The 23,175-nt window shown below is 64.0% G+C and overlaps 2 protein-coding genes across 2 annotated transcripts in view; one reads left to right on the top strand and one right to left on the bottom strand.

The window, feature by feature from the left end:
• Positions 1-4,421, top strand: part of LOC141478313 (lysine-specific demethylase 5C-like) — a gene marked incomplete at its 5' end in the record, with an annotated part of 25,313 nt that extends 20,892 nt beyond the window's left edge. Inside the window, 4 exon segments of the mRNA XM_074167417.1 lie at positions 1,004-1,064; positions 2,442-2,644; positions 4,262-4,333; positions 4,335-4,421. Of these exon segments, the coding sequence (XP_074023518.1) occupies positions 1,004-1,064; positions 2,442-2,644; positions 4,262-4,333; positions 4,335-4,421 (423 nt within the window).
• Positions 4,422-8,006: 3,585 nt separating this feature from the next.
• LOC141478311 (voltage-dependent L-type calcium channel subunit alpha-1F-like) lies at positions 8,007-23,064 on the bottom strand (the record flags this gene model as incomplete). Its single annotated transcript, XM_074167416.1, is given in 37 exon segments — positions 8,007-8,107; positions 8,171-8,315; positions 8,421-8,636; positions 8,638-8,694; positions 8,792-8,895; positions 9,286-9,446; positions 9,550-9,703; positions 9,786-9,879; positions 9,962-10,093; positions 10,190-10,320; positions 10,430-10,531; positions 10,634-10,736; positions 10,824-10,920; positions 11,015-11,142; positions 11,723-11,882; positions 12,170-12,261; positions 12,379-12,444; positions 12,573-12,701; positions 12,803-12,823; positions 13,002-13,085; positions 13,885-13,995; positions 14,110-14,268; positions 15,099-15,300; positions 15,427-15,573; positions 16,318-16,370; positions 16,500-16,607; positions 17,106-17,193; positions 17,807-17,913; positions 18,017-18,076; positions 18,349-18,478; positions 19,345-19,477; positions 19,561-19,615; positions 19,729-19,774; positions 19,924-20,005; positions 20,588-20,708; positions 21,501-21,708; positions 22,839-23,064. Coding segments are annotated over 37 exon segments (4,313 nt in total), but the record flags the coding sequence as incomplete, so codon positions are not given.
• Between the last annotated feature and the right edge of the window lie 111 nt (positions 23,065-23,175).

Here is a 23,175-nt window from a genome sequence, read left to right as displayed (position 1 = left end):
GGTGGGATGTGGGGCTGGAGTGGTGGGGGATCAGTGGGGCAGGATGTGGGGCTGGAGGGGTGGTGGTGGTGGATCGGTGGGGCAGGATGTGGGGCTGGAGGGGTGGGGGGGGGCTGGATGTGGGGTTGGAGGGAAGGTATTGGGGTGGGATGTGGGGCTGGAGTGGTGGTGGGGGATCAGTGGGGCAGGATGTGGGGCTGGAGGGGTGGGGGGGGCTGGATGAGGGGCTGGAGGGAAGGTATTGGGGTGGGATGTGGGGCTGGAGTGGTGGTGGGGGGCTGGATGTGGGGCTGGAGTGGTAGTGGGGGGCTGATGAGGGGCTGGAGGGAAGGTATTGGGGTGGGATGTGGGGCTGAGGGGTGGGGGGGGGCTGGATGAGGGGCTGGAGGGAAAGTATTGGGGTGGGATGTGGGGCTGGAGTGGTGGGGGGGCTAGATGTGGGGCTGGAGGGGCGGGATGTGGGGTTGGAGGGAAGCTATTGGGGTGGGATGTGGGGTTGGGGGGGGCTGGAGGGGCAGGATGTGGGGCTGGAGGGTAGGGGGGGCTGGATGTGGGGCTAGAGGAAGGTATTGGGGCGGGATGTGGGGGTTGGGGGGGGCTGGAGGGGCAGGATGTGGGGCTGGAGGGGTAGGGGGGGCTGGAATGTGGGCTAGAGGGAAGGTATTGGGGCGGGATGTGGGGTGGGATGTGGGGCTGGAGGGAAGGTATTGGGCTGGATGTGGGGCTGGAGGTGTGGGGGGGGCTGGATGTGGGGCTGGGGGGGGCTAGATGTGGGGCTGGAGGGAAGGTATTGGGGTGGGATGTGGGGCTGGATGTGGGGCTGGAGGGGTGTGGGGGGGGCGGGATGTGGGGCTGGGGGGGTTTTTTGGGGGGGTGTGTCTGGATGTGGGGCTGGTTCTGGGGTGGGTATTGGGGCTGTGGGGCAGGATGTGGGGCAGGATGTGGGGCTGACTTCCCCCCATCCCCCCGGTAACCCCTGTGCCCCCCCCCCCCCCCCCTCCAGGTGTCGGTGAGGAGAACGGGGACCCCCCCACCCCCGAGAAGAACGGCCCCCCTCCCCTCCGGTGAGTGCGGGGGGGGCACTGGGGGGCACTGGGATCTGGGGGGGGGGGGGGCACTGGGATCTACTGGATCCTGGGGTTCTCGTGGGATGGGATCCCATGTTCCCCTCAGCACACGGTGTCCCCTCGGTCTCCCCGTGGTGTCCCCATGGTGTCCTCCTGGTGCCGTGGTGTCCCCTCGGTGTCCCCATGGTGTCCCTGTGGTGCCATGGTGTCCCCCTCGGTCTCCCTGTGGTGCCATGGTGTCCCCTTGGTGTCCTTCCTGGTGCCATGGTCTCCCCATGGTGTCCTCTTGGTGTCCCCATGGTGTCCTCTTGGTGTCTCCATGGTGTCCCCATGGTGTCCTCTTGGTGTCCCCATGGTGTCCCCCATGGTGTCCTCCTGGTGCCATGGTGTCCCCATGGTGTCCTCTTGGTGTCTCCATCGTGTCCCCATGGTGTCCTCCTGGTGCCATGGTGTCCCCATGGTGTCCTCTTGGTGTCTCCATGGTGTCCCCATGGTGTCCTCCTGGTGCCATAGTGTCCCCGTGGTGTCCCCATGGTGTCCTCCTGGTGCCGTGGTGTCCCCTCGGTGTCCCCATGGTGTCCCTGTGGTGCCATGGTGTCCCCCTCGGTCTCCCTGTGGTGCCATGGTGTCCCCATGGTGTCCCCATGGTGTCCTCCTGGTGCCATGGTGTCCCCATGGTGTCCTCTTGGTGTCTCCATCGTGTCCCCATGGGTGTCCTCCTGGTGCCATGGTGTCCCCTCGGTGTCCCTGTGGTGTCCCTATGGTGTCCTTGTGGTGTCCTCGTGGTGCCGTGGTGTCTCCTTGGTGTCTCCTTGGTGTCTCCATGGTGTCCTCCTGGTGCCATGGTGTCCCCTTGGTGTCCTTGTGGTGTCCTCGTGGTGCCGTGGTGTCCCCTCGGTGTCCCTGTGGTGTCTCCATGGTGTCCCCATGGTGTCCTCCTGGTGCCATGGTGTCCCCATGGTGTCCTCTTGGTGTCTCCATGGTGTCCCCATGGTGTCCTCCTGGTGCCATGGTGTCCCCTTGCTTTCCCCTTGGTGTCCCCCTCAGCACCACCTTCTCCTTGTGGTGCCGTGGTGTCCCCCCATGTCCTGATGTCCCCATGGTGTCCTCGTGGTGTTCTCCTGGTGCCATGGTGTCCCCCTCGGTGCCACCTTCTCCTGGTGGTGCCGTGGTGTCCCCCATGTCCTGATGTCCTCATGTTCTCCGGGTGCCGTGGTTTCCCCCTCGGTGCCACCTTCTCCTTGTGGTGCCGTGGTGTCCCCCACGTCCTGTGTCCTCCACGGTGTTTTCCTGGGTGCCGTGGTGTCCCCCTCGGTGCCACCTTCTCCTGGTGGTGCCGTGGTGTCCCCTGATGTCCCCCGATTGTCCCCGCAGAGCTGGAGGGGCTGCTGGTGGCGCTGCCGCGGCTGCAGGGCCCGGTGCTGGAGCTGGGGGAGGCCCCTCGGCGGGCGCTGGAGGAGCTGATGCTGGAGGGGGATCTCCTGGAGGTCACCTTGGACGAGGCCCAGAGCATCTGGAGGGCTGCTCCAGGCTTCCCGCCCCCCCCACCGCTCCCCCTCTTCCGTCTCCTCCTCCAGGTACCCCCCAAAAATACCCCATGGTGTCCCCCCCCCTCCCCCCCCCCCAAAATATCCCACCCTCACCCCAAAACCCCCCGCCTCGCGTCCTCAGAACTTCTCCAGAACATCCCCAGCTCCCTCAGAACTTCTCCAAAGAACCTCAAGGAACCCCCAAAATCTCCTCTGGGAACCCCAAAAATCACCTCAAATCACCCCAAGAACCCCCAAAATCACCTCAAATCACCTCAGGACCCCAAAAATACCTCAAAGCACCCCCAGGACCCCCCAAAATCACCCTCGGAGACCCCAAAAAAACTTTCTCAAATCACCTCCAGGAGACCCCTCAAAACTTCTTCTAAGAACCTTGAGGAACCCCCAAAATCACCTCAAGGACCCCAAAAATCACCTCAAATCACCTCAAGGACCCCCAAAATCACCTCAAATCACCTCAGGGACCCCAAAATACCTCAAAGCACCCCAGGACCCCCCAAAAATCAACCTCAGGGACCCCAAAAAACCTTCACGAATCACTTCCAGGAGACCCCTCAAAAGTTCTTCCAAGAACCTTGAGGAACCCCCAAAATCACCTCAAGGACCCCAAAAATCACCTCAAATCACCTCAGGGACCCCAAAAATACCTCAAAGCACCCCCAGGACCCCCCAAAAATACCTCAGGGACCCCAAAAAAACCTTCTCAAATCACCTCCAGGAGACCCCTCAAAAGTTCTTCCAAGAACCTTGAGGAACCCCAAAATCACCTCAAGAACCCCCAAAAAATCACCTCAAGGACCCCCAAAATCACCTCAAATCACCTCAGGGACCCCAAAAATCACTTCAAAGCACCTCAGGGACCCCAAAAATACCTCAAAGCACCCCCAGGACCCCCCAAATCACCTTCAGGGACCCCAAAAAAACTTTGTCAAATCACCTGCAGGAGAACCTCAAAAGTTCTTCAAGAACCTTGAGGAACCCCCAAATCACCTCAAGAACCCCCAAAAAAATCACCTCAAGGACCCCCAAAATCACCTCTGGGATCCCCAAAAAATCACCTCAGATCACCTCAGGGACCCCCAAAATCACCTCAGGGACCCCCCCCCCCAACCCCCAAAATCACCTCCAGGATCCACCAAAACTGCCCCAAATCCCCCCCCTGAGGACCCCAATTTCCCTCCTGGGGACCCCAAAATGTCCCCCCCGGGGACCCCAAAATGTCACTGGGGACCCCAAAAATCCCCCCTCCTAGGGATCCTAAAATCCCCCCCTGGGGACCCCAAAGCCCCCCCCCCGGGGACCCAAAATGTCCCCAGGGCCTCCAATTCCCCCCCCAGGGACCCCAAAGTTCCCCCGGGACCCCAAAGCCCCCCCCCCGGGACCCCAAAGTTCCCCCGGGGACCCCCAAATGTCCCCGGGGACCCCAAAAGCCCCCCCCCGGGGACCCCAAAATGTCCCTGGAGACCCCAGTCCGTCCCCCCCGGGGACCCCAAAGCCCCCCCCCCGGGACCCCAAAATGTCCCCGGGGCCCCCAATTCCCCCCCCCCCGGGGACCCCAAACTTCCCCCTTCAGGGGGTCCCCCCCCCAGTTTTGGGGGTGGGGGGTATGTGGACTAATGGGGTGCCCCCCCCCCCCGTTCCCAGCTGGAGCAGGCGGAGCGTCGGGGGGCTCGTACCCGCGGCCGGGACCCCGAGAGACGTCGGAAGCGGCGGGGGGGGGGAGCGGGGGGACCTGCCCCCCCTGCCCAAGGAGGAGCTGGAGCCAAAGAGGAGTCGGGGGCCCGAGGGGGGGGCCCCCCCGTGACAGCCCCCCCCCCGCCCGGACCCCACCTCCCCGGGGTGAGTTGGGGGGGGGCGGGGGGATACCCAGAATTTGGGGGGGGGGGGTGTTAGGGGTAGGGAGGGGGGGGGATTGGGGGGGGGGGGTTATGGGGTGAGGGGTCCCCAAAAAAGAGTATGGGGGGGGGTTATGGGGTGAAGGGGGGGGGGGTTATGGGGTGAAGGGGGGTGGGGGGCTATGGGCCAGGGGGGGGTCTATGGGGTGGGGGGGGTCCCCCAAAAGGAGTAGGGGGGGGGTAGTGGGTTATGGGTGAGGGGTTATGGGGTGAGGGCTATGGGGCTGGGGGGGGGGTCCCAAAAGGAGTCATGGGGGGGGGGTTATGGGTGAGGGGGGGTCTATGGGGTGAAGGGGGGGGGGGGGTATGGGGCCAGGGGGGGTCTATGGGGTGGGGGGGTCCCCGAAAGGAGTATGGGGGGGGAGTTATGGGGTGAGGGGCGGGGGTGTCCCAAAAGGAGTATGGGGGGGTTATGGGGTGAGGGGGGGGGGGTTTGGGGCCAGGGGGGGTCTATGGGGTGAGAGGTTATGGGGGGGGGGGGGGGGCTATGGGGTGAGGGGTCCCCAAAAAGAGTATGGGGGGGAGTTATGGGGGTGAGGGGGGGGGGGGGCTATGGGTCCGGGGGGGGGGTCCAAAAGGAGTATGGGGTGGTTATGGGGTGGGGGGGTCCAAAAGGAGTATGAGGGGGGGGGCTATGGGGTGGGGGGGGGCTCCAGGGGGGGGGGGGGGCGGGCTATGGGGCCAGGGGGTGTCTATGGTGTTGGGGAGGGGGGGGGTGTTATGTGGTGAGGGGGGGGTCCCAAGAGGAATTGGGGGGGGGGGGGGGGGGCGGGAATTATGGGTTGGGGGGTGTCGTCCCCCCCCCAACACCTTTACACCCCCCCCCCCAACACCTTTACACCCCCCCCCCCCCCCAGGACTCGTGACCTGGAGCCCCCAGCCCAGCCGGAATGCTCCTGGAGGGGGGGGGCGGTGGGGGGGGGGGGAATGGGGGGGGGGGGGCGGGGGAAGACTGTGCTGGACCCCCCCCCCCCCAACCCTGTGCCGCCCCCCCCCCCCCCTTAAATCCCCCCCCTTTCTCCTCCTCAAACCCCCCCCCCCCCCCCCGCGATGTAATTATTTGAGTTGATTTCTTTTGTATCGTTAAGCCCCGGGGGGGGGGGGCGCACACACACACACAAATTGGGGGGGGGGGGGGGGGTTGTGTGTCCCCCCCCCCATCAGCACAGCAGGGCCAGCCCCTCCCCCCACCACCCACCCCCCCCCCGCGTTTTTTATAGGATTTGGGGGGGGGGGAGGGGGGGGGGTCAAGGAGGAGGGGGGGGTGGGTTGGGGGGGGGGGGGGGGGCCAGATTTGGGGGGGCCCCCCTCCCTCTTTCCCCCCCCCCCCGACACTAACAAGTCTCGGGCTCTTTGTAGCGGGGGGGGGGCGGGGGGCGCCCTTATTTTATTGTATTATGATTTTTTTTTATTATTATTAAACTTTGGAGGCTAAAAAAGGGGGGGGGGGTGATTTTGGTGGGGGCGCACTGCGCATGCGCAGCGGTCGTGTGCTGGGGGGGGGGGGCGGGCCCTGCGCCTCCAGGCGCTTCCCCATTGGTTGCGCTCTCCGCCAATGGGCGGGGCGGGGCGGGGCTGGGGTTCCGGGCACGTGGTGGTGGTGGCGGCGGCGGGCGGCGGCGCGAGGGGGGGGGCTGGGGGGGGCGTCACTACCCGGATGTCGTGGAGGCGGCCGGGACCTTCAATCCCCTGCGCCCGACCCTTTTTGGGGGTAAAAAGAATCATCCGTGAGGTAAAAATCCTATTTTTCTGAGGTAAAATCCACCTTTTCCGAAGGAAAAATCCCCTTTTCTGACGTGAGGTCTCATTTTCTTACACGAAATCCCCTTTTCTGAGGTGAAATGCCCTTCTCTGAGGTAAAAAACAACTCTCTTCTGAAGTGAACTCCCCTTTTTTGAGGTGAAATCCCCTTTTCTGAGGGCAAAATCCACCTCCTCGAGTTGAAAAATCTTTCCTGAGGTAAAACCTTTTTGTGCGAGATAAAAATTACCTTTTTTTTGAGGTAAAACGCCCCTTTTGTGAGGTAAAAAGCCTTTTCCATGAGGTAAAATCCACCTCTGTGAGGTAAAATTTACCTTTCCTGAGGTAAAAACCCCCATTTTTTCGGAGATAAAATCCCCCTTCCTAAGGTAAACCTGTCTTTTTTGAGGTAAAACCCACCTCTCTGAGGTAAAGTTTAATTTTCCTGAGGTAAAAACTTCCCTTTTCGTTACGTAAGATATTTCTCCGTGAGGGTATTTACCTTTATAAGAGGATACATACCTTTTCCTGAGGTAAAACTTTCATTTTTTGAAGTAAACCCCCTGCTTTTTTTTCCTTTCAGGAAAAAGCCTCATTTTTGAGGTAAATATTCCTTTCCCTGAGGAAAAAAAAAAACCAAACTCCTTTTTGGAGGAACTTTCCCCTCCTTGAGCTCAGGGTCCCCTTTTCCCGGAGATTAAAACCCTTTTTTTTTTTTTTTCAGGTAAAACCCTCCCTTTTTTGAGGTAAAACTCTCCCTTTTAAGTAAAACACTTTTTTTTTGAGGCAAAACCCTTTTTTTGACGCCAACCTCTTCCATTTAGAAAAACCCTCCCTTTTTTGAGATAAACCCCCTCCCATTTCTTGAGGCAAACTCCTCCTTTTTCTGAGGAAAAAACCCTTTTTTGAGGCAAAAGTGCCTTTTTTTGAGGCAACCCCCTCCATTTTCTTCGTTAAAAAAAAAAAAATCTTTTTTTGAGGTAAAACACTTGAGGTAAATCCCTCCTTTTTTCTGAGGTAAATCCCTCCTTTTTTTGAGGTAAATCCCTCCTTTTTTTTTGAGGTAAATCCCTCCTTTTTTTGAGGTAAATCCCTCCTTTTTTTTTGAGGTAAATCCCTCCTCTTTTTTTGAGGTAAATCCCTCCTTTTTTTTTGAGATAAATCCCTCCTCTTTTTTTTGAGATAAATCCCTCCTTTTTTTTTGAGGTAAATCCCTCCTTTTTTTTTTGAGGTAAATCCCTCCTTTTTTTTTGAGGTAAATCCCTCCTTTTTTTGAGGTAAATCCCCTGTGTTTAGGAAAAAAAAAAAAACACCTTTTTTTTTTTTTTGAGGTAAAACACTTAATGGAGGCAACCACCCTTTTAGAAAAAAAACCATTTTTGAGGTAAATCCCTCCTTTTAGGCAAAAAAAAAAAAAAAACCAAACCCTCCTCTTTTCTGAGGTGAATCCCAGCTTTTAGAAAAAAAAAAACACACACAGTTTTTTTGGGGCAAACTCCTTTCGAGTAAAAAAAAAAAACAAACAAACCCTTTTTTGAGGTAAAACGCTTCACTTGAGGTAAACTCCTCCTTTTAGGAAAAAAAAACCAAACCCCACCATTTCTGAGGTAAAACTCTTTTTTTTTTTTGAGACACCCCCCCTCCTCCTCCTCGAGGTGAAACCCCACCGCACTTCTTTTCGATGGAAAAACCAAAAAAACCCCACACTCTGCTTTTATTTCTTTTATTTTTATCCTGTGAGCCCCTCTCCCCCCTCACACCCCCCCTCCCACACACACCATCTCGTCCGCCAGCTCCTCCTCCGCCGGCGGGGGGCGCAGCGGCTCCTCGTCGCTGTAAATGGCGGCGGCGGCAGAAGAGGAGGAGGCGTGGCCGGGGGTGTGGGCGTGGCTGGGGGCGTATCCGGGGGCGTGGCCTCGGTGGCGCCGGCGGGTGAGCAGGTCGGCGGCGGCGCTTTCCATCTCGTCCATCGTCATGTCGCAGGCGTCGGCGATCTCCCGCTTGGCCACCGCCACGAATTTGGGGTCGCGGGCGAAAAGACCCAGCCCTTCCGAGATCAGCACCTGGGGAGGGGGGGTTTGGGGGGGGGGGAGATACGCTGCGGCCGCGTGTCTTTGTTGTGTCGTCGTCGTCGTCCCCCCCACCACCACCCTTCCCCTCTCACTCACGGCTTCCACCAGGCTGTCGGCCGAGCCGCGGGCCAGCCCCTCGCAGGGACGCAGGTGGAGGGAGCCGGGGGCGCCGTGCTCCCCCAGGAACCAGCGGGAGAGCGGGGGGAGGCTCCCCCCGCCGCCCCCCCGGCCCGCTGCTGCCGCCGCCGCCGGAGGAGGACCCCCCTCCACCAGGATGAGGGGGGCGTAGAGAACGTGGCCGCGCGGGGGGGGCGCTGGCCCAGGCCTGCGTGGAGCCCCCCAGGCGCCAGGTGTCGGAGCTGCTGTAGCCCTGGGGGGTGAGGGGGGGCACAGGAGCATGTCAGTGTGTGTATGGGGGGGGGGGGGGTGTGATACATGTGTGTGTCACCCCCCCCCCGTGGTGGTACCTGGGGCCGGGCGGGTCCCGAGGGGGTGTAGGTGCCCGGGATGGGCTCGTCCTCGCAGCTGCCCTGGCGCCGCAGGCACTGGATGGTGAAGGAGGGCTTCCGGCCTGGGAGAAGCCACGCCCCCCCCCTTAGCCACGCCTCCATGGGTGCCCCTCCCCTTTTTCACAAGCCCCCACCCCCTTCCAATAAACCCCGCCCCTTCTCCACAAGCCCCTCCCCGTAAGCCCTGCTCTCTCCCTGTAAGCCACACCCCCTCCCCGTAAGCCATGCTGTTTACAAGCCCCGCCCCTCTTAAAGAGCCACACCCCCTGTAAGCCCCGCCCCTACAAGCCCCACCCCATCAGCCCAGCTCTCCCCTTAAGCCTTGCTCTCTCCCTTTAAGCCCCGCCCCCATAGCCCCACCCCTCCCTATAAGGTCCCTCTCTGTAACCCCCAATAAGCCCCACCCCCCCTCCTGTTAAGCCCCGCCCTCTCCCCGCAGGCCCCGCCCCTACCGGCAGGGGTGGGGGGCAGGAGCCGGCGCCGCTTGAGCTGCTGCCCTTCCAGGGGGCCGTTGTGGAGGGCGAAGTGTCGGGGGGGCAGCGGCAGAGACCCCCCCCGCGGCCCTTCTCCCGCCCAACGCGGGGGCTGGGGGGCAGGCAGGGTCCCCAGCAGCCTTGTGGGGGGGGGGGGGGGTGACAAGGAGCCATTAGGGGACCCCAATAACAAGGACAAACCCACCCCCCACCCCCCCCCCCCAGGGGCCGGGGTGGCAGTACCTGTGTCCCCCCCAGCGGTGGCGGGGGGGCGGCCCCTCCAGCTCCTCTTCGTGGCTGATGTCTCCCGGCTCCTCCGCATCCTCGGGGGGGGGTGGCTCCTCCTGCCCCCCTTCCTCCGAGTGCCGCCTGCACACAGGGCCGTGGGGACCCCCGCATCCACCCCACGCCCCCCCACACCCCACATGTTCCCCCTCCCCCCCTGCCCCATACCTGCTGCCCCCGGCGGTGGGTGACCGTGTGGGGGGGGGGCGCGGGGTCCTCCCCCTCCATGGGGGCAGGGCTGGGGGGCGGCGGGGGGCTGGGGGCGGAGCCGTAGAGGGTCTCGGGGGGCTGCAAATAGAAAGGGTGTGGGTGTGTCAGTGGGTGTGGTCGGTGGGCGTGGCCTGGAGAGGAGGAAGGGGGCGGGGCTTACGGCATAGGTGAGGTGTTCTTCCTCCTGGGGGGGGTGGTCGGGACCCTCCTCCTCCTCCTCCCCCCCCTCCAGGTCGCAGCTCAGCGCCCGCCGCATCTCGGGGCCCAGCGCCTGCAGCGTCTGCAGCCCGGCCTGGGGAGGGGAGGGGGACACGGTGACAAGGTGGGAGGGGGGACTGTGACAAGGTGGGGGGGGACGGACGGTGACCCCCCCACACCCCGCGCCCACCTGCAGCGCACACTCGTTGCTGGGCCCGGCGTTGGGGCCCAACATCCCCCGCTCCTTCCGCCGCCGGAACTTGCGGAAATAGTCCTGGATGAGGAAGGTGGCGTAGAACTTGCCCACGGTGACCTCCTCCTCTGCGTGACAGCGTCAGGGGTGGGGTGAGGAGGGGGTGGGGGGACACACGGTGACATCGGTGTGGGGGGGGACACAGACACACACACACAGATGACACAAAGGACTCACCCTCTGGGGGGGGGATGACCTCGTCCAGCAGCTTGGGCTTCGTCCTCTTCCAGATCTTCTTGACCACCGCCCGTAGCTCCTTGTTGGCCACGTCCAAGTTCCCTGGTGGCCACCACAGCAGGGAAATGGTGGGGACACACACACACACACACATATTGGGGTGTCCCCACCCCTGTCACAAATCCCCCCCCCCCAACTCCCCACCTTCCGTCTTGATCTTGAGGGAGGTTCGGACCAGGGCGAAGAGGGTGGCGTTGAAGGTGACGGTCCCGTCCGAGTTGAGGGGCATGTTCATGGCCACCAGGCGCTGCGACGGTGGGGGTGTCACACACACACACACACACACACAAACAGACGTGTCCCCTCCCCGCTGTGTGTCCCCCCCGACCCCCACCTTGCAGGCCACGCGGTGGGGACAGAGCTTCCCGAAGCCCAGGGGGGGCTGGATGCGCCGCAGCAGTGTCACCACGTCCAGGTGCTTGATGCGGCCCCTGCGGCGGATCGGGGGGGGGGGGGTGGGTGTCAAAGTGGGGGGTGTGTGTGTGGGTGTGTGTGTGGGTGTGTGTGGGTGTGTGGGTGACAGACCTGGCAGCGGGGTCGTACTCGGACCAGACGCGTTTGAACTCATCCAGGTGGTGGGGGCCCAGTATGGACCAGTCCCGCGTCAGGTAGTCGAAGTTGTCCATGATGACGGCCACGAAGAGGTTGATGATCTGGGGGGGGGGGGGGAAAAGGGAGGGGGACACACACACACCCCCCCTTCTGCCAAGGGCTCTTGCTGTGGGGCAGGGGGAGGTCTTGCTATGGGGCAGGGCTCCTGTGGGGCGGGGCTGTTTGCTGCGGGGCATCGGTTCTTGCTACGGGGAGGACTCTTGCGGTGCGTTAGGGGGCTGTTGCTGTGGGGCAGGGGCTGTTGATATGTGGGGCAGGGGCTCTTACTATGGGGCAGGACTCTTAATATAGGGCAAGGGCTCTTGCCGTGGGGTGGGGCAGTTGCTGTGGGGCAGGACGCTTGCTGTGGGGCAGGGCCTCTTGCTGTGGGGCAGGGCTGTTGCTGTGGGGCAGGGCTCTTACTGTGGGGCAGGGCCTCTTGCTGTGGGGCAGGGCTGTTTCTGTGGGGCAGGGCCTTTACGCTGTTCTTCTGGGCCAAGTGGTGTTTTGGGGGCACAACAAGGAGGTGGGCCGTGGTGCTGTGGGGCAGCGGGGATGTGCCGGTGTGGGGCAGCGGGTGAGCGCCGCTGTGGGGCAGCACCGCCGTGGGGCAGCGCTGTGGGGCAGTGCCGTGGGGCTCACCAGGAAGGCGCAGAGCATGAAGAAGCTGATGAAGTAGACGATGGCGAAGTTGCTGCCGCAGGTGAATTCCTCCCCTGGCCCCGCGTCCGACTCGGGGTCGCAGCGTTTCCCGGGCAGGCTGGCCAGCATGATCTCCTGCCAGGCCTCCCCCGTGGCACACCTGCGCCCCACACAGCGCCCCATAGCGCCCGCTGTGCCCCATAGAGCCCTCCCGGACCCTATAGGGCACCTCCACACCCCACAGCCCCCCCCCAAACCCTAGAGAGCCCCTGCAGAACCCCTCCTAACCCATAGCGTGGTCCCTGCCAGGCCTCCCCTGTGGCACAGCTGCGCCCCACACAGCGCCCCATAGCGCCCGTTGTGCCCCATAGGGACCTCCCGGGCCCTATAGGGCACCTCCAGACCCCATAGCCCCCCCCACCCCAGACCCCAGAGAGCCCCCCCAACCTGAAGAGCAGCAGCACGGCTTGGGGGAAGGTCTGGAAGTTGTTGTTGCGGTTGATCTGGGTCCCGTCCTGCAGCGCCACCTTCCCGAAGGTCTGGGGTGGGTGGGGGGACACGGCGGGGGGGGGGGGGGGGTGGCAGGGGTTGGTGACACTGTGGAGGGACACGGGGGGGTGGTGACATTTTGGGGGGGGGGGACACACACACCCCACCTGCATCCCGATGACGGCGTAGATGAAGAAGATCATGGCGATGAGGAGGGCGACGTAGGGCAGGGCCTGCGGGGGACAGAGCCCGGGGGGGGTGTGGGGTGTGTGTGTGTCACAAAGTGTGTGTGTCCCCCCCCTTCATTGTGTCACCCCCCCCCCCCCCCCATTGTGTCCCCAAACCCCCCCCCCCCCAAAACCTGGAAGGACTTGACGAAGGTCCAGAGCAGGGTGCGGATTCCCTCGCCCTTGGAGAGCAGCTTCACCAACCGCATCACGCGGAAGAGCCGGAAAAAGGTGATGGAGATGCGGGAACTGTCCTCCGAGCTCTGCGGGGAGGGGAGTGTGGGGGGGTCACAGGGGGTGAGGGGGATCCCAAAACCCCCCCCTGTCCCCCCCACTTCCCCCCCTAGGATCCACCCCCCCGTACCTCACCAACGTGCCCCCCGTTCTGTCGCACGCAGGCGTGAGCAACCACGGATGGATGGAGATACGATGATGATGATGATGGAGATGAGGAAGACAGAGGTGATGAGCGTGGAGGTGAGGAGGGGACACGCACGGGTGTTGGGGGGACACCCCCACCCCCGGGTTTTGGGGGACACAGTGTGGGGGGGGGGGTGACTCACGTTGACCTCGGTGACGGCGATGTCCACCACGCTGCCCACCACGATGAGCGCGTCGAAGGTGTTCCAGGCGTCGCAGAAATAGTGCTGGGGGGACGGGGGGGGGGGGGGGAAAGTGAGGGCCTCCCCCCCCCCGTCGTGAGAGAACCCCCCCCCTCCTCGTGCGACAGCCCCTTCCTCGTGCCACAGACTCTCGTGTGACACCCCCCCCCCTTCGTGTGACTCTCCGTCCTCGTGCAACTCCCCTTCCTCGTGCAACACACCCCTTGTGCAACTACCCTCTTCCTTGCGCGATAAACCCCTCCTCCTTGTGCGATAACCCCCCTCCTCCTTGTGCAACACACCCCTTGTGCAACTACCCTCTTCCTTGCGCGATAACCCCCCTCCTCCTTGTGCAACACCCCCCCTTGTGCGACTCCCCTCCTCGTGCAACACACCCCTTGTGCAACCCTCTTCCTTGCGTGATAACCCCCCTCCTCCTTGTGCAACACCCCCCTCCTCGTGCGACTCCCCCTCGTGACACTGCCCTTCCTCGTGCGAGACCCCCCCGTGCAACTCCCCCTTGCGTGAGAACTCCCTTCCTCGTGTGAGACCCCCTTCCCTCCTCGTGCAAGAACCCCCTTTCTCCTGTGACACACCCCCCTCCTCGTGCGACTCCCCCTCGTGACACCGCCCTTCCTCGTGCGAGACCCCTCCTTGTGCAACTCCCCCTCCTTGCGCAACTCCCCCTTGTGTGAGAACTCCCTTCCTCGTGTGAGACCCCCTTCCCTCCTCGTGCAAGAACCCCCTTTCTCCTGTGACACCCCCTCCCCCTCCTCGTGCGAGACCCCTCCCCCCCTCCTCGTGCAACACCCTCCCCCCCCTTCCTCGTGCGAGGAACCCCCACCCGTGGCTTGAAGGCGATGATCTTGAGCACCATCTCCACGGTGAAGAGCCCGGTGAAGACCATGTTGAGCAGGTCCATCACGTAGTTGAAGGGCTTGGACTGCTCATAGTGCTGGGGGGAGGGAGGGAGGGGGGGGGACACACACACGAGTTAAGGACCGTGTGTGTGTCCCCCCCCCCCCCAAAGTGTCCCCAGGTGTCGTGTGTGTGTGTCCCCCCCCCTCACCTGCACGGCCAGGGCGATGGTGTTGAGGAGGATGAGGACGAACATGATGTACTCGAAGGCGGTGGAGTTGACCATGGCCCAGACGCGGTGTTGGCTGCGGTTCTTGGGGATGTACCTGCGCAGGGGCTGCGCCTTCAGCGCGTACTCCACGCACTGCCGCTGCGGGGGGGGGACACGACACACAAACACATCGCTGTCACCCCCCCCGCCCCGCACAGCCCCACCGGGGAGGGGACAGAGTGAGCCACCTCCCCACGGAGTCATCAGTAGGATCCAGAGTGAACGACCCTCCCCACAGAGAAGGATCCAGAGTGACACCCCGCCCTACGGAGCCATCAGTAGGATCCAGAGTGAACGACCCCCCCACGGAGAAGGATCCAGAAGGAACAAGCCCCCCCACCTCCTGAAGGATCCAGAGGGAACACACACACACACCCCCCTCCACAGAGCCATCAGTAGGATCCAGAGTGAACGACCCCCCCACGGAGAAGGATCCAGAGTGACACCCCCCCCATGGATCCATCAGTAGGATCCAGAGTGAACGACCCCCCCATGGAGAAGGATCCAGAGTGACACCCCCCCCCACAGAGCCATCAGTAGGATCCAGAGTGAACGACCCCCCCACGGAGAAGGATCCAGAGGAAACGACCCCCCCATGGAGCCATCAGTAGGATCCAGAGTGAACGACCCCCCCACGGAGAAGGATCCAGAGTGACACCCCCCCCTACAGAGCCATCAGTAGGATCCAGAGTGAACGACCCCCCCACGGAGAAGGATCCAGAGGGAACACCCCCCCCTACGGAGCCATCAGTAGGATCCAGAGTGAACGACCCCCCCACGGAGAAGGATCCAGAGTGACACCCCCCCCACAGAGCCATCAGTAGGATCCAGAGTGAACGACCCCCTCTACAGAGAAGGATCCAGAGGGAACGACCCCCCCCCTGCCCCCTGTCCCCGGTGTGGGGGACACCCCCCCCCCTTGTTGTCACCTGGTTCTTGTCCAGCTCGCAGTTGCGGTACTCGCTCTCCCCCTGCGCCCGGAAGGTGATGATGACGAAACCCACGAAGATGTTCATCATGAAGAAGGCGATGACGATGATGTAGACGATGAAGAAGATGGAGATCTCCACCCGGTAATTGTAGATGGGGCCCTGATCCTCCGCGTTGGCGTCGATGGCTTTGTACAGCAGCCTGGGGAGGAGGGACACACACACACACACACACACACACACTTTGAGGGGGTGTCCCCAAGGCTGGTGTGTGTCGGGGGGGGTTGGCCTTGTCACCTTCTTGTCACCGCCACCTCCCGGGACTCACGAGGGCCACCCCTCGAAGGTGGAGACGGTGAAGAGCGCCATCATCCCCGCCAGCACGTTGTCGAAGTTGAAGTCGCTGTTGTGCCACAGGCGCTCCCGCACCGAGGGGTGTGACACGTCCCCGTCCTTGTACACCAGGAAGGTACCCCTGGAGAGAGAGAGACACACACACACACACACACACAGACACAGACACACACACACAGACACACACACACACAGACACACACACACAGAGACACACACACACAGAGACACACACAGAGACACACACAGAGACAGAGACACACACACAGAGACACACACAGACACACACACACAGAGACACACACACAGAGACACACACACAGAGACACACACACAGAGACACACACACAGACACACACACAGAGACACACAGACACACACCCAGACACCCAGACACACACAGACACCCACACACACAGACACCCACAGAGACACACACACACAGACACCCACACACAGACACAGACACACACAGACACACACACCCCCCCCACACACAGACACAGACACACACACAGAGACACACAGACCCCCCCACACCCCCCCCCCACACCCAGAGACACAGAGACACACACAGACACACAGACACACACACACAGACACACACACAGAGACAGACACACACACAGAGACACACACCCCCCCCCACACACACACACAGACACACACACAGAGACCCACACACACACACACAGACACAGACAGACACACAGACACAGAGACACAGACACACACCCCACACACACACAGACACAGACACAGACACACACACACAGAGCCCAGGCATCGCCTGTGAGCACGGGGTGGGGGGGACAGGGACACACGCAGGGGGTCAATATTGGGGTGGGGGTGGGAAGCCACCCACTTGCACTCCCCCGGCGTGTGCTTGGCCTCGTCGGTGCAGCTGTAGAACTTGCCCTGGGGAAACCAAGGCGGGGGGGTCAAAGGGGGGGGGGTCCCAGCCCCTCTTGGGGGGCTGGGGGGGGGGGGTGTCAGGTGGGGTGTGTCGTGTGTGTGTGTGTGTGTGTGTGTGTGTCCCCGGGAAACCTTAAAGAGCTGGACCCCGATACAGGCGAACATGAACTGGAGCAGCGTCGTCACGATCATGATGTTGCCGATGGTGCGGATGGCGACGAAGACGCACTGAACCACGTGCTGCGGGGACACGGAACCGTCACGGGGGGACACGGACAGGTGACACGGGACACGGGGATGGGGGGGACACGGGGGGACACGGGGACGGGGGGGGGACATGGGCTGGGGGACAGGGACAGGTGACATGGGACACGGGGACGAGGGGGACACGGGGACACTGAACCACGCGCTGCGGGGACACGGAGCCGTGACGGGGGGACACGGACAGGTGACACGGGACACGGGGGACGCTGAACCACGTGCTGTCCACGGGGGGACACGGGAACACGGAGCCATGACAGGGGACAGGGACACGGGACATGGGGAGGGGGGGGACACGGGAGGCACAGGGGCAAGGGGACAAGGGACCCGGGGAACACCCGTGCTCCCAGTCCCACCACCCCAGTGACACCAGTAACGCCCCCCACCCCACGCCCAGGGAACCCAGTGGCACCAGTACGGCCTGCGGCACGCCCCGGGGTATCCCTCCCAGTGCTCCCAGTGCTCCCAGTTGGGCACCTTGAGGCCCTTGGCCCGGTTGATGGCGCGCAGGGGCCGCAGCACCCGCAGCACCCGCAGGATCTTCACCACCGAGATGGCGCTGGAGCTGCCGGGGAAACCAGTGCTCCCAGTGACCATACTGGTGACCTCCCACTGCTCCCAGTAACCGTACCGGTGACCCTCCCGGTGTCCCCAGTCCCCCTCCTAGTGCTCCCAGTTCCCCCAGTGCCCCTCCCAGCTCCCCCAGTCCCCCTCCCAGTGCTCCCAGCTCCCCCAGTGCCCCTCCCAGTACCCCTCCCAGTTCCCCCAGTGCCCCTCCCAGTTCCCCCAGTCCCCCTCCCAGTGCTCCCAGCTCCCCCAGTGCCCCTCCCAGTTCCCCCAGTCCCCCTCCCAGTGCTCCCAGCTCCCCCAGTGCCCCTCCCAGCTCCCCCAGTCCCCCTCCCAGTGCTCCCAGTGCCCCTCCCAGTGCTCCCAGCTCCCCCAGTCCCGCTCCCAGTTCCCCCAGTGCCCCTCCCAGTGCTCCCAGCTCCCCCAGTGCCCCTCCCAGTACCCCTCCCAGCTCCCCCAGTGCCCCTCCCAGTGCTCCCAGTCCCCCTCCCAGTGCTCCCAGCTCCCCCAGTCCCCCTCCCAGTGCTCCCAGCTCCCCCAGTACCCCTCCCAGTTCTCCCAGTCCCCCTCCCAGTGCTCCCAGTCACCCTCCCAGTTCCCCCAGTGCTCACTGGATGCCGAAGGAGATGAGGGAGACGCCGACCACCAGCAGGTCCAGGAGGTTGAACCAGTTGCGGCAGAAGGAGCCTTTGTGCAGGAAAGCGCCGAACGCTGTCATCTGGGGGGGGGGGGGAGAGGGTGAACCCCAACATCGGGGATCCCCCACCCCTTCTTGGGGGTCCCCCCAAACCCCTGGGGACACCCCCCCCCCCCCCCAATACCTTGAGCAGGATCTCCACGGTGAAGATGGAGGTGAAGGCGTAGTCGAAGTAGCCCAAAATCTGGGGGGACGGGGTGGGGGTGGGGGGAAAACGGGGTGACCCTGACACCCCCCCAACCCCCCCCCCGACCCCCCCCCACCCCCCTTTAACCCCCCCAAACCTCCCCCGACCCCCCCAAACACCCCCAAACCCATTCCCCCCCCCAACACCCTCAGAATCCCCCCCCCCAAAACCCTCCATTTCTGCTCCTAAATGAGCATCTGGTGGCTACGCTCACACACCCCCCCCCCCCAGTTTGTCCCAGTTTATCCCAGTTTGTCCCAGTCTCCCACGTGGTTGCGGGGAGAGTGGGCGCGGACGGGGTCCTCGGCGGCCAAGGAGACGCTGCTGAGGATGATGAAGACGAGGATGAGGTTGGTGAAGACGTGGTGGTGGATGAGGGCGTGGCACCGCACCCGCAGCCTGCGCCAGTTACTCCCAGTTACTCCCCAGTTACTCCCCAGTTTACCGGGAGACCCTCCCCCAGCGCTCCTGGCTCCCCCCCCCCTGCAGCTGCTTCCCCTCCCCCAATTCCAGTTCTCTCCAGTTCCCTCCAGTTTCCCCTCGAGTGTCCCCGGTCCCCACCGTGTGCCATCCCTCCCAGTGCTCCCAGTTACTCCCAGTTGCTCCCAGTTGTTCCCCCTCCCTCCCAGTTCTCCCTCAGACACTCCCAGGTCCCCCCTGCAGCTGGTTCCCTCCCCCCCCCAATTCCAGTTAGTCCCAGTTCCCCCCAGTTTCCCCTCGAATGTCCCTGGTCCTCACTGGGTGCTGACCTCCCAGTGCTCCCAGTATCCCCAGTTTGTGTCCCCAGCCCCAGCTCTCCCAGTGCTCCCAGTCCCCCAGCCCCAGCTCTCCCAGTCCCCCCAGCCCCAGCACTCCCAGTCCCTCCCAGCGCTCCCAGTCCCCCAGCCCCAGCCCTCCCAGTACTCCCAGTATCCCCAGTTTGTGGCCCCAGCCCCAGCCCTCCCAGTGCTCCCAGTCCCCCAGCCCCAGCCCTCCCAGTCCCTCCCAGTGCTCCCAGTCCTCCCAGCCCCAGCCCCCCCAGTGCTCCCAGCCCTCCCAGTCCCAGCCCTCCCAGTCCCTCCCAGTGCTCCCAGTCCCCCAGCCCCAGCCCTCCTAGTCCCCCCAGCCCTCCCAGTGCTCCCAGTCCTCCCAGCCCCAGCCCTCCCAGTGCTCCCAGTCCCCCAGCCCCAGCCCTCCTAGTCCCCCCAGCCCTCCCAGTGCTCCCAGTCCTCCAGCCCCAGCCCTCCCAGTCCCTCCCAGTGCTCCCAGTCCCCCCAGTTCCTCACGGGTTGGTGCTGCCCAGCAGGAAGAAGGCGCTGCCCTCGGGGATCGGCACCACCTTGGTCTTGGGGGGCTCCTCCGGGGGTTCCAGCCGGGGCCCCCCCAGACTGTCCCGCTCCCCCCCCGCCTCCTCCTCCCCTGCAACGGCACCCAGGCGTCCGGGGGGGGGGGTGGGGGTGTGTCAACCCCCCCAGGGACCCCCCCCCGGGGGTGACACCCACCTTCCTCGCTCCCCTCTTCCTCCTCCTCTTCCTCCTCCTCCTGCTCCCCCTCAACCTGGGGGCGGGGGGAGAAAAGGGGGGGGGCGGTTTGAGCGTGAACGAGTGTGCAAGGGGCGTGCAAGGGGCGTGAACTTTTTTTTGGGGGGGGGGGGGGGGGCACACACTCACCTTCACGCTCACGTCCTGGCCCCCCCCACCGGCTTCCACCTTCTCCCTGGGGTTGGGGGGAGGAAGAAGGGTCACCAGGGGAACACCCCCCCCACCCCCCCAAAAAAGGGGACACCCCCCCACACACAAAATGGGGACACCCCCCCCCCCCCCAAAAAGGGGACCCAGGGGTCTGGGTGCCCCCCCCCCACTCACTTTTTGTCCCCCCCCGAGTTGATGTTGTCGCCATCGGCCAAGTTGTCGACGGCGATGGCCAAGAAGACGTTGAGGAGGATGTCTGCGGGGAGGGAGGGGCAACCAGTGCTCCCAGTAAGTACCAGTGTCCTCCCAGTATACCTCAGTGCCCCCACCCCCCCCCCCCCCGGTACCCCCCCATGCTGGGATCACTCCTGCTCCCATCCCCCCCCCCGCTCCCATTCTCATTCCCGGTGTCCCCCCCCCCACCAGCCCCCCCCAGTTACCCCGTTCCCAGTCTCTCCCAGTTACCCCCAGTCCCTCCCAGTATCCTCCCAGTCCCTGTCCCCCCCCGCACCCTACTCCCAGTCCCTCCCAGTACCCCCCCCGTGCTGAGATCACTCCTGCTCTCGTCCCCCCCACACTCCCATTCTCATTCCCGGCGTCCCCCCACACCAACCCCCCCCAGCCACCCCGTTCCCAGTCCCTCCCAGTGCTCCCAGTATCCCCAATATCCCTCTTTCTCAGTTCGCTCCTGCTCCCGCCCCCCCCACCTTCTCCTTCCCGGTGTCCCCCCACACCAGCCTCCACCCAGTTACCCCGTTCCCAGTCCTTCCCAGTGCCCCCCCACCCCCCCGTTACCCCGTTCCCAGTCCCTCCCAGTGCTCCCAGTTTGGGCTCTCACAGTTCCCGCAGATGAAGAGGATGACGAAGTAGACGCAGACCAGCATTCCCGGGAAGACGGGGCCGCCGTAGGCCATGATCCCGTCGTACATCACCGCGTTCCAGTCCTCCCCCGTCAGGATCTGGTGGGGGGGGGGGGGGTCACCCCAAAACCTCAGCGTGTGTCCCGTGTCCCCCCCCCCCGCCCCAGTACACCCCTCCCAGTGTTCCCAGTACGCTGCCGCCGCCTCCCAGTTCTCCCCCCCTCAGGGTACAGGGGGTATGTTGGGGGGGGGGGTGTGGCTCCTGGGCTTTGGGGAACCCCACAGGTCTCAGGGTCTCCCCGTGGGGTCCAGAGTGTCCCCCCCCAGCAAGTTTTGGGGTCCCCCCCCCAGGTCTTGGGGTCCTCCAGAGCCTTCAACGTCCCCCCCTCCCCAGGCTCCTGGCTCTCCCAGGGGTTCCCGTGTCCCCCTCTGGTTTTGGGGGTCCCCCACAGGTCTCAGGGTCTCCCCATGGGGTCCAGACTCCCCCCCAAGTTTTGGGGCCCCCCGAGATCTTGGGGTCCCCCCCCCAGTTCTCGGGGTCCACCAGAGCCTTCAACGTCCCGTCCCCCCCCCCAGGCTCCTGGCTCTCCCAGGGGTTCCCGTGTCCCCCTCTGGTTTTGGGGGTCCCCCACAGGTCTCCCCATGGGGTCCAGACTCCCCCCCAAGTTTTGGGGCCCCCCCGAGATCTTGGGGTCCCCCCCCAGTTCTCGGGGTCCTCCAGAGCCTTCAACGTCCCCCCTCCCCAGGCTCCTGGCTCTCCCAGGGGTTCCCGTGTCCCCCTCTGGTTTTGGGGGGTCTCAGGACTCCCCCCATGGGTTTCAGGGTCTCCCCATGGGTCTCAGCCCCCCCCCCCCAGATTTTGGGGACCCCCCCCCCAGATTTTGGGGGTACCTGGAAGACGGTGAGCAGGGCCTGGGGGAAGGTGTCGAAGGTGCTGCGCTTGGTCTGGGTCTCGTCGAAGCTGAACTTGCCCCCGAAGAGCTGCATCCCCAGGAGGGCGAAGATGATGATGAAGAGGAAGAGGAGGAGGAGGAGGGAGGCGATGGACTTCATGGAGTTCAGCAGGGACCCCACCAGGTTGCTCAGCGACGCCCAGTGCCTGCGGGGGACTGGGGTCACTGGGAGCACTGGGAGGGGGGAGCTGGGGGGAGGATGCAGAGGCTGGGGGGGGACGACACAGAGGGGTCGGGGGGGACATGGAGGTTTTGGGGGGACACGGAGGTGGGGGGATGTGGGGGTTTGGGGGGGACAGGGAGGTTGGGGGGGACATGGTGGGGGGGATGTGGGGGTTTTGGGGGGACACGGAAGTTTGGGGGGAACACGAAGGTTTGGGGGGGACGTGGGGGTTTGGGGGGGACAGGGAGGTTGGGGGGGATGTGGGGGTTTGGGGGGACACGGAGGTTTGGGGGGGACGTGGAGGTTTGGGGGGACACGGAGGTTTGGGGGGGGACACAGGGTGGGGGGGGACAGGGAGATTGGGGGGGACATGGAGGTTTGGGGGGGACACGGTGGGGGGGGGATGTGGGGGTTTGGGGGGGACACGGAGGTTTGGGGGGGATGTGGGGGGTCGGGGGGGACATGGGGGTTTGGGGGGGACACAGGGTGGGGGGGGACGTGGAGGTTTGGGGGGGAAGTGGAAGGTGGGGGGGGACAGGGAGATTGGGGGGGGACAGAGGGTCAGGGGGAGACATGGAGGTTTGGGGGGGACATGGAGGTTTGGGGGGGATGTGGGGGTTTGGGGGGGACACGGTGGGGGGGGATGTGGGGGTTTGGGGGGGACACGGAGGTTTGGGGGGGATGTGGGGGTTTGGGGGGACAGGGAGGTTGGAGGGGGACACGGAGTGGGGGGGACAGAGGGTTGGGGGGACAGGGAGGTTGGGGGGACACGGTGGGGGGGGACATGGGGGGTTTGGGGGGGACAGGGAGGTTTGGGGGACACAGAGTAGGGGGACACAGAGGGTCAAGGGGGGACATGGAGGTTGGGGGGGACACGGTGGGGGGGGGACATGGGGGTTTGGGGGGGACAGGGACGTTGGGGGGGACACGGAGGGTTGGGGGGGACACAGAGGTTTGGGGGGGACACAGGGTGGGGGGGGACGTGGAGGTTGGGGGCGTTGGGTGAGGTCTGGGGGGGGGGGTCAGTGGGGATTTGGGGGGGGGGGTGTGTGTATCAGTGGGAGGGATCCGTGTGTGTGTGTGTGTGTGTGTGTGTGTGTGTCCCCAACTCACCGCGTGACCTTGAAGACGCGGAGCAGGCGGACGCAGCGCAGGACGGAGATGCCGAGGGGCTCCATGCAGCCCCGCTCCACCAGCGCCGTCTCCAGCACCCCCCCGCACACCACGAAGCAGTCGAAGCGGTTGAAGAAGCTGCTGAAGTAGACGGGGGGGCCCAGGGCGTACAGCTTGAGCAGCATCTCCGCCCCGAACAGCGACAGCAGCGCCTTGTTGGCGTACGCTGGGGAGGGGGGGGGGGAAGAGAAAAACACCCGCTCTGAGACACCCCCGCGGGAAAAAACCGGGCAGGTGTAGGGGGGGGGGCATCAGTAGGATCCAGAGTGAACGACCC

This window comes from Numenius arquata, unplaced genomic scaffold (assembly GCF_964106895.1).
Source record: "Numenius arquata unplaced genomic scaffold, bNumArq3.hap1.1 HAP1_SCAFFOLD_957, whole genome shotgun sequence".
Lineage (NCBI taxonomy): Eukaryota > Metazoa > Chordata > Aves > Charadriiformes > Scolopacidae > Numenius > Numenius arquata.
The sequence above is the reverse complement of the archived record's forward strand: the minus strand, read 5'-3'. Positions and strand labels throughout refer to the sequence as shown.